Genomic DNA, 10202 nt, shown 5'->3' with positions numbered 1-10202 from the left:
GAATGGGGGTGACTGTATGGCAATGTATGTATTTTAATGTATGCTGGAATGGGGGTGACTTGTTAACAATTCAGAGGCATGATGGCAGAGAACAAAATGGCCAGTGAAGATCATGGGGCTCTAAGTTATTGCCTCATAGCATTCTATAGGATTCTTAGGTGGGTCAACTCAACCAGGAGGTCCTCGTTGTTAGCCATGGATCTCTGGTTTCTGCTTTTGCCCTGCCACCCAGTTGCATAGTTGGATGGTCATTGGTTCAATATTGGAAATGATCTTCATCATGAGGATAGGTGGACAATTGGAGGTCTGAGGGCGCGCTGCCACCCTCTACCTCCTCCCATGGGGCTAGGTCCACATCACAGGGGCCTAGGAAGAGGACATTCTGGAAGGTTAGTTGGAAATAAGAACTCGGAGAACAGTAACAGTCTGCACAAGTGGCTTATTTTCGGGAAGGGGGTTTACAAAAGACTAGGGCCCCTCAGAATATAACACATTCACCTGGAAGTCAATCAGATGACAGCCCTTCACACCCAACCTTTCCAACCCCCGGCCTCAACCTCCGTCCCCAGAGTGCTGGGTTAGAACAGCTGAGGAGGCACTGCTTATTTTGGGGGGTTATCCCTGCCTTCCAGGAGTCTCCCTTGCTCCTTCTCATTGTGCCCCGCGCCCCCAACTGCCATGCTCTTTCATCTTCTGCATACTTCACCTTGCTGTCCATTTATCAACCTCCTTGTCTGTGTCACTTCCACCTCTTGTTTCTTTCTGTCTTGCCTGTGAGATGCCTTTCTTTTTCCCAGCTCCTCCTCCCTTCAGGTGCTATTTCTTGTTCCCTGGCTTCTCTCACCTCTTCATTTCTTTTCTTTGCCATCTCTGCTCTTCCTGACCTCCCTTTTGGACCCTCCTGCCTCCATTCACCCTCATCTCAGTGCTTTCACTGAGTGCACTTCACTTCACTGGAAGTGCCTTCAGCTCACAAGCTGTCAGAATTCCATCTCCCAGGGTCGCTTAACAAGGATGTCATTGCCAAGTACCAGACTGTGAAGCTACCACCATGGCCCGGGCTGGATACCCATGGCATAGGTTGAGTCAGGCAGCCACAAGGAGTCACTTTTCCTGTGTCTTCCAAACAGTGTTTTTCCCAACTCAGGAGTCCAGGTTAGAATCAGCATGAAAGCTGCATTAACATTTAAGCAGTAAGCAAGTCCTGTCCAAATATGGAGTATTGAATTCCAGAGTGCAATTATGAAGGTGAGAGAGGGGGGTGTTATTACGATTCCAATGCAAGATCAGAAATATGGCCTTCCTGGCCTGTAGATCTGTGGCTTCTTACCAGTAGTCCTAGTAGTAACTGAAATGATCTGGCCCTTTGCTCTCCAGTCAGGCAACCAGTACACTTGTTTAAATGTGTGTCTCCTGCACATCTTGAATCAGATACAATCAGCTGCTACAGTGTGGTTCTATGACAACCTTCATGTATGAATAGTATGCTTTCAAGGTGTTTCGTGTTTGGGGAAGATTGCCCTGGTTTGAATGAAGAAAAAGTGATCTAATATACACTTTCTACCATATACTGTACATATTTGTAAACATTCATTTTTGTATTTGTACATCACATATGAGGTAGGAGTATAAGCGAAAAGGTAACATGTTAAATGTTGTCTACGAAGTTCTTCTAAAGCCATTTCATCCAAGATCAACCAGGACAGAGTTTGAATTAGAGATGCGGCAGCCGAGATTTTAATTGAAGAAATTCATTGGAAAAAAGGTCACATTAATAATGGATACATTGCAGCTTATTTTTCTATTGTGCAGTATAAAAAAAAAGTTCTTTATATTCACGTTTGATAAATAATTGGAGCCCAGATACAAGAGGCAATTGCGTCAAAGCTTTTCTTTATTTATACTTGGGTTTTTAGCATTGCTCATCTTGTGCAGTAACCTCTTCTTGAAGGCAAGTTCTTGCATCAGAATGAGAATACAATAATTGAGTAACAGACTCAAACAGCCACATTCAACCATCTCCTTTAGTTAACTTCTGTCTAAACACGCAAAAATGACACTCCATAAATCAATGCTTTCTGCTAATTCTCCTGGTTTATACAAAGCTTTAAATTGCAATCCATACTCAGGAAGTTTAGAATGCAGTTCATGATTGTAAAGTGTTTCTGTGCACACCTTACATATCAGGCGCTCAAACTTATACAAAACTGGTTGAAATACAAAAATATGGTTATCACAAGAGTACCAAACAGCACATGATTAGAACAATCATTTATCATTAATATCAAATGTATGTACATCATTTACTCCCACAATGTTTTTCCTTGCCAAAATGATAACTGTAGTATATATCCGGGGGGGGGAGGGGCGACACTCTTCAAAATTAACACAGCACAAGTCTAACTTCAGTTTCAGTCTTTAGACAACAACAAATATGCAGGATGTCCCAACCATCTTTTACCCACAGAAGTTATTATAAATAATTTTCACAAGTTGTATGAATGCTTTATTGCACATTGTACAGCACATACTGTATGCCAATTTCTGGAAGAAGAAGAAGATTGTATCCCTTCATTTGAAAAGTAGTTTAAAATACCTTACACTTGCTTTCCCCATGCAAACAATTGCATATTATGGAGCTATAACATTTAAGGGTAATTTTACGGGAGAGGAGGAAAAACCCACACAGAAGAGAAAATATCCCTTGTGATGCAACGCTTTTTTGTAACAGCATAAAATACTTGCTGCTGCCTCAATTCTGTTTCCTACTCTTGGTCAGTAAGTAAAAGCTGACAATTTAAAAATCTTTAGCAAAAAAAGTCAGCTTTTTGGTCTTTTTTTAACTGCAGTTAAAAAAACAAAAACATATGTAGTCCAACATTCCTTCTGCTTTCCAGAATTAGGGTTTCTTGCCCTATATTCCATTAAAGATCAAATGACACAGCACTCCATGCTGTTTGCAATTAACAAGCAAACTGCTCCAGAATTCTGCCAGACCCTCCAATCTTGGTTTATGATTAACCCTTTGGACTGAGTTTTGCCACAAGAGGAAAGAAGCACCAAGAACATGATCAAGCCTTTCTGGCACAGTTTATGTTGTTTGAGGGGCCTTGACAATATGAAGAACAGATCATAAAAGCATATGAATTTATGATCAAAAAACAAAGAACAAAACAAAAAACAAAGAAATTGCAAGTCATTTGCCAGTTTATAATATGCCATCAGCAGAGAAAAGCTTGTATATCAGTCTTAAAGAATGATCACTAAAACAGAAATTTGTGTGTTGATAAGTTAGCCACAAGTTTTAGCAAGGGTTTAACCAAAGCTATTCGACTTTGGCAGAATGTTCCTCCCACTCACCAAATTTTCTCCCCAACTGCTAAAATTGCACTATTACAAAGAAATGTGTCCACATAAGATAGGAAAGTATGCATAATTAAGGTACAGCAACTTCAAGAAGACGGTTGTTTTTCCGCTTACAAGTTGCAACATTGCCATTTTTCTGGTTGCTCCGTACAAACTTCACGCACACTTTGTCTTGTTTGAACTGAACAAGGAACCTAGGAGACACAATAAAATGGGTTCAGTTAAGGGAGACAACTTTAGACAAACTGAAATTTGATTCTTTATTATATTAGTTGCAACAGCAAAGAAAAAGCAAGAGGCACAACTGCAATAGTCTTCTCCTACCGCTCTCTACCTGCCCCACCATGCTGCCTCTGAACTCAAGGTTCCACTTACCCTGAATCTACTGCCACAGAATTTCATTGACTGAGCCAAAGTTCTAAAAGTACGGGGAGGGTGCGGGGGGGGGGAAGAGAAGTGGTACTGGCATTTCATTTTGGCAATGGTGTGCCAAAAACTGTATTGCACGTGTGCGGTGGCAGCCACACATGCCCAACATTATATTAATCCTTTGCACATGCACTGTGTGTGCTTATGGGGAACATCAAGTGGGGAGAAAAATGTGGCAAAAATCATGGTTGACACACTTACTGAACTGCCTTACAGCATTTACCACGCTTTAAAAGAAAACAAAAGTATTGGAATCAATACAGACGTCAAACTTTGATTTTACTTTCAAGATTGGATCAACATGGCGTGCAGGAAATTCTACCACTGCCTGAAACAATTAGAAAATTTGTTTCACCTATGTTAAAACCCCTGAAACACATTTAGTATAAAAGCAGTTTGTTCACTTGGCATGAGCAAATAAATTCAATAACATTTCAACTCTCACTAGACTTTAAAAAAAATCATCAACTGTTTTTAAATGGATTGTCTCTCTTCTTGGGGCATACTTGCCTAGCCCAAGTAATTCTTCTCACTGATATCATGATCTTATTTTAGCTTCTGGGGAAAATCCTGGTCCACACATTGCAGGTCGCATACAGGCTAATCTTGCCTGACCTATCCGTCTCGTGAGATCTGGGCTTATCCCCATGGCAGCTGATTTGAGCCTGGCAGAGCCTGGATGAGCAGGAACCAGCTCGGCCAGGACTGACAACCAATTTGGGCTCTAGTATTTGATTCCCACTCACACCTCCCTCTTTCACAGTCTGAAACAAACTGGCTGCCTGTAGAACCAGGTAGGAATTTTTTGCTGCCAGGGAGCTAGGCTGGGCTTTAGCGGGTGACTTTTTTGTCTATCCCAGACTGTCAGTGGGGTGGCTGAGTTATCCACTATTCCAGTGGTTCTCACTCCTTTAGCACCAGGACCCACTTTTTAGAATCTGTCAGGGCCCACCGGAATTAATGTCACAACCGGAAGTGACATCATCAAGCAGCAAAATTTTTAACAATCCTGGGCTGCAATTCTACCAACACTTACCCAGGAGTAAGTCCCATTTATTATCATTGTTATAAGCATCTTCATAGTAGCCTGTTAAAAGTACAGATTTGTGACATTTCCCCAAATGCAGTCACATACCTTGGTAGCATTAAGTCTAATATATTAAAAATAAAATATTGAAATGAATGGGGACCCACCTGAAATTGGCTCACAACCAACCCAATGGGTCCTGACTCACAGTTTGAGAAACCCTGCTCTAGTCAGTTGGGGCAGGTGAAGTGCAGGCAAGGGAGGCAGAAATAAGTTATTTGGTGAGCATCCTGAGGTCAGTAATCTCAGCTGGGAGAACCAGTACTGCTCCTCAGAGGTTCACTGGCTTGGGCAAGCTGGTCGGCAAGCCCCCTGTCTTAGATTGATATGTCTACCTCAAAGGTTTACCCCCTGCCTTTGGGGGTGAATGCAGTCCAGTTTCCTTGATCATTACATAGTTTGTAGTTAGGAACAGCAAGCACCAGCTTGGAGACAGGGTGGCAATGCCCATCCTGTGGAATGGATGATCGCTGGTTGTGTCCAGCTGCCTGCACTTAAGAGAGTTTAAAGCCTTGCTACTGCAGGTTTTTTTTCTGTAATTGCTTTCAGTAAAATTGCCCAGTTTAACCCAAGCATCCGTGTTGTGTGTTTATGTTGGGGTTGCACGGGCAATGGACGCAATCCTGGTTGCTTCCTAGGTTTCATGGAAGAATGAAGATTTAAGGAAGCTGCACACTACTGAAGAAAATAATGCTCTAACTGCTTTCTGCCCAATGACATATCTGTTTTCATTCATGAAATCATTGCTAAATGCATTCTGTGATGAGATCATTTTAGGCAACTTACAGAAATTCTTGTGAATAGGAAGAAGCTATTACTAGCCTGGTCAACAACAACAACAAAGCATAGTAGCCCACATTTACTACAAACTGTTCATCCATAGGACTGGATTAGTAGCCCCTAGTGGACAAGAAGCAGGAAGCATAAACTGCCCCCACTGACACCCCCCCCCAACAGAGCTCCTTTTTCTGAACTACAGAAAATTCTGTAATCTCTCTTCCTGTTTCTGCATGTACCCATGCAATTATGAGCAGAAATCCATGTAAACCTATCCAATGTTCTAAAACACTCACTGCTCTGATTTCTGCCTTTTCCAAGACCTGCTCCCTACTGAAATTCTGACTGTATTTTATTTTTTAATGCTTAGGAACATTTCAGTCACAAGGTAGAATTTTTCCACAAACCACATCTTGGTAGGATACATTGGTCAACATACCTGCTCTGTAAGAAGTCTTATCTTAATCCAATTAATTTTACTGGATGTCTAAAACCTCCTTTTTATATAAGTCTTATTTGCCCAGTTCTTCCTTTTGATCGAGTCAAGTTATTTACTATGCATCCCTCTCCAAGTTTTATAACTGCATCTTGAAGTCACTTCCCATTGCTCCTTGGCTCTATAATATAGCTTCTGAAGCTGTCCATTTCCTGATGAGTAGGTAGAATTCCCAGTTGCTCGCAAATCATTAGTTTTAAGCATTTCTAACTATTTTTCTCCACTGAAATATCTCATAGAGGAGCAAAGGAAATAAAGACAGCATCTTTGCGTCATTTAACTCTGACAGGTCTCATGGTAAAGAAACAGGAAAATGCACTGCCTTTGAAGAGGCAGTCTCTCTTCCTAACATGTTATCTTGAGGGAGGCTCCCAACAGAGATTTAAAAGGATTTTTGCCTTCAACCAGAAACTACAATTATAACTGCAGAGCATCTGGGAGGAAGGAGCCTGCACTTTTCAGAGCTCCTACAGAGTATATCTTTCGAGATATTAAACCTGAGTCTCTTATGAGTTAGTAATCTAGAGCACCAGTGGCTCTTCTTGAAGATTTTACTACAAGGACCATTTTCTCCTTGTCCTCCCCCACCCCACCCTGACAGTCACTATGGCCTCTGCAGACTGACAAAAGTACCAATAGAGGAGAACACACTGTTCAAACTCAACATCCAGGCATTGTTTGTGGTGGATAGCACCACAGAGAGTATATCCCAGAGCTAAAACAATCAGGGACTGAAGACTGTGGCAAGTGGGGTCTAGGGTATATCCTGGGGAAAAATCCAACACCTGGTTTTGGTCTTTCCTTCATCTGCAGGCAGTTGACACTTTGGACAGCAACCATGGCTGCCAGTTAATTTTCTGAGCTTTCCATTGTGACACCTCCTTTAGCACAGTTAGTGGATGTAGTAGCCCTAAAAAAAGCTTGGTATGTGGCTTCTCAATTTATTTTAGACCCTCCCTGCCAAAAAGGAGCCTAATGGTATTTAAAAGCAGACTCAAAATGTACTCGTGTCATTAGAGGACAAAGGGCGCAATCCTAAGGGGGCTTGGGCTGGCGCAAGCCCCTTGTACCAGCCCAGGAGGGTTGCAAACATGCCATAAAGCACATTTGTGCCTCCTCTAGAGTTGGCTGGGCCAGCACAGGGATCTGCACCAGCCTGCAGAGGCTGAAACCAGCCTCTGCACGAACTCTCATGGGGAGGGTTGCATTGGCCGAGTTCAGCCAACGCAAGGGTCTAGGGAGGGTGGGAAGGAGGTGGGAGGGAGGCATTCTGGGGCGGGGGAAGGTAGTCCTGGGGATGGGAAGGCAGGGTGTGGGAGGCAGGGCTGGGACCCAGCAGATATGCCAGATCCTAGCCCCTGTTGCCAAGCGGCGCAGAGCGGCTATAAGCCGCTCCGCTTTCCTTGGACTTATGCCACCTGTGGGTGGTGCAAGTCTGAGGAGACCCATTGGGGCTGCAGTGGCTTACCCGGAGGTAAGGGGAAGAGTTCCCCTTACCTCCGGCTGAGCCACTTTGGGCCCCTATCTTGTGCTGGATACAGTGCAGGCTTCCTGGCCTGCCTGTTCCAGCACAAGATATGATTGTGCTGCATAGGAGTAATGAATAGGCACAACTGACATTTACCTAGGAGACGAAAAGTTCACACACACCTGCCAACCATCCACCTCTCCTTTTGCTCACAGTACTAAGAGTAGCTTCCTGCACACCATCTAAAGTAGTATTAGACTGAGGGTTCTCATACTCTAGCCTTGTTTGCATCAGTAGGTAAAAGACCTGCAGATAGCATCATACTGCCATTGCTCAAGGTCAAATTTTCCAAGTGAACAAGAAGGACTCAAATGCCTATTTTGCCACTTTTACCAAAAAAGAGATACACATATTGGCAACAGATTCCCACAACTGTGGAATAAGACAAATGTAGACTTATTTCATGTGATGGGACACATGCAGTTTCCAACATGTAAGTGCTCTCTCTCTAGGATACTTTATAGTTCTATAAGACAGCTTTTGATTTCTAAACATAGCATGGGAAAAATCTAGATCAGATTGATATACAAAGTATTTATCAAGCATACCCAAATTTGATTTTGGCAAACCATATGATTTGCTATAAAGCATTCAACTATCCTTAAAATAAAACATTCAGCTTTGGATGCAGAAGGAGGTCAATAACTATAGTTTAATAAATTAAATGTGCTTTTTATTACATTAAAAAAAATTGGCTCCCCTCTCCAAACACTAGCACTGACATTTCAGCTTATGCCAAAAATAAATCATCTGAAAATTCACTAGTCTCAGTTTCTTCAAGACCCTCCTGCAAGCAGGCAAGTAATTTCATAGTAGTAAATTAATAAGAATGTGAAGGAACTGAATTTTACAAGAACACACACTATGATTACTAGGAGAGTCTGGTTTTATCGTCTCTTATTCATAGGAAGAATAACTGCTTATGCAGTGGAATCAATTACGTTCCAACACATGAATAAGTAACCGTAAAATTGTCAAGATCAAGCTGGCTTTCAAAAAAAATACTGTGTAAGAGTATGGATGTGAGTTCCATTTTGAGGTAGAGGAAGACGTAATAATCCAAAACATGCAGTTATGCAGCCATAGAGGCAGCAGACATATTGGGAGCATCGTAGGGGCAGGTTTTAGATATGGTTAGGAGGATCAAGTGGTGAAGAATAGTCTCAGGTTAGGGAGGAGCAAATTGGTTGCTGGACTTACAAATTAAGTCTGGTTAGGTTGAAAAATGAAGGTTTATTTATTTACCAACCCTTCTATAAGACGCTTAGGGCAACGTAAGATGGCGCTTTCCCCTCATTTTATTCCCCTTACCAACAACCCAGTGAGACAGATTATGTTGAGAGCGTGTGACTGGTTCAAGGTAACCCAGAAAAGGCTGAGTGTGGATTTGAACCCAGGTCTTCTGGGTCCAAGTCCAAAACTCTAAATCACTACACTGTTCTGTGGCATCACTCCCAGCCCAGGGAGATTTATTTTTTAAATTTATTCACATTTTTATACCGCCCTTCCTCCAAAGAGCTCAGGGCGGTTTACACAGCTGCTCCTCCCCTCCTTCTTGTCCTCACAACAACCCTGTGAGGTAGGTGAGGCTGAGAGAAAGTGACTGGCCCAAGGTCACCCAGGAAGCTTTGTGGCTGAGGGGAGATTTGAACCTGGATCATCCAGTTCTAAGTCCACCTCCCAAACCACTACACCATCCTGGCTCTCAGATCCCTCCTTGCACACCACCAGCTGACAGTGTAAGATCTCTCTGCTTTCATATGCTTCCTTGGTGCTGGTCTGCTTTTCAGCAGCAGTTGTGTCTTTCAACTTCAAGCTTTTATTTATGTTCATATTGAATTTTCCCCAGGATGCGTTTTAGTTCTTTGAATCACTGTGAAATATTCTGAATACTTTTAACAGAAGTCATTTAAAAGAGTCAAAGTCCAAAACATACTCATCCGATATTTCAATGTTGAGCTTCTGCTTGGTTTGACTGAGAGTAGTCCGGTAAAGCTTAGTGGCCATCTCAATAAGGTGATCGCTGCTGAACAGAAAATCCCCCTTCCCAGCTGCTCCAGATCCCTAGAACATAAACAACACTTGTGGCTGAAAACAACAATTCAAAGAAAACAGGGTGTGTGAACTGGGGTCCATTCATCCATGCACATATAGACAAATATGTAACATAATTCCTCCTTTTACTCTGTATATGTTATAATAAAGGTATCAGCAACACTAGTTCTGAATAATACACAACTTTTGATCACGTAAGTTGCAATGCGATACCTACCTCTTTAAGATGCACAGCAAAGAAGCCATCGTTCTGGGAGCTCATTGATACTTTAGCGACATCTCCCAGAGGAACCTCTGACTTGATATTTCCAGACTTCTGATCAGCAAGGAGGACATTATTTTTTGTGAGTAAGAAAATCCTAGAAGTGCACTGAGGAAGAATGACAAAAATGATTTGTGAGTCCAGAATACCTATTAAACACATCTTAAAGTTCAGACTTAAACTAATATTTTACAAATCTGAG

General features: G+C 42.2%; 1 protein-coding gene across 2 annotated transcripts in view; it reads right to left on the bottom strand.

Moving 5' to 3' along the window:
* Positions 1-1815: 1815 nt before the first annotated feature.
* The window catches only part of MYO1B (myosin IB), a 153809-nt gene continuing 145422 nt past the window's right edge, over positions 1816-10202 (bottom strand). For both annotated transcript variants that reach the window (XM_066635685.1, XM_066635693.1), the window contains 3 exons: positions 9956-10108; positions 9620-9747; positions 1816-3560 (listed from right to left, as the gene is read on the bottom strand). In XM_066635685.1, coding sequence (XP_066491782.1) covers positions 3437-3560; positions 9620-9747; positions 9956-10108 — 405 coding nt within the window. In that variant the 3' untranslated portion in view covers positions 1816-3436. The remainder of the gene's footprint in view (positions 3561-9619; positions 9748-9955; positions 10109-10202) is intronic.

This window comes from Tiliqua scincoides, chromosome 1 (assembly GCF_035046505.1).
Source record: "Tiliqua scincoides isolate rTilSci1 chromosome 1, rTilSci1.hap2, whole genome shotgun sequence".
NCBI classification, from domain to species: domain Eukaryota; kingdom Metazoa; phylum Chordata; class Lepidosauria; order Squamata; family Scincidae; genus Tiliqua; species Tiliqua scincoides.
This window is presented reverse-complemented; position numbering and strand designations above follow the sequence as displayed.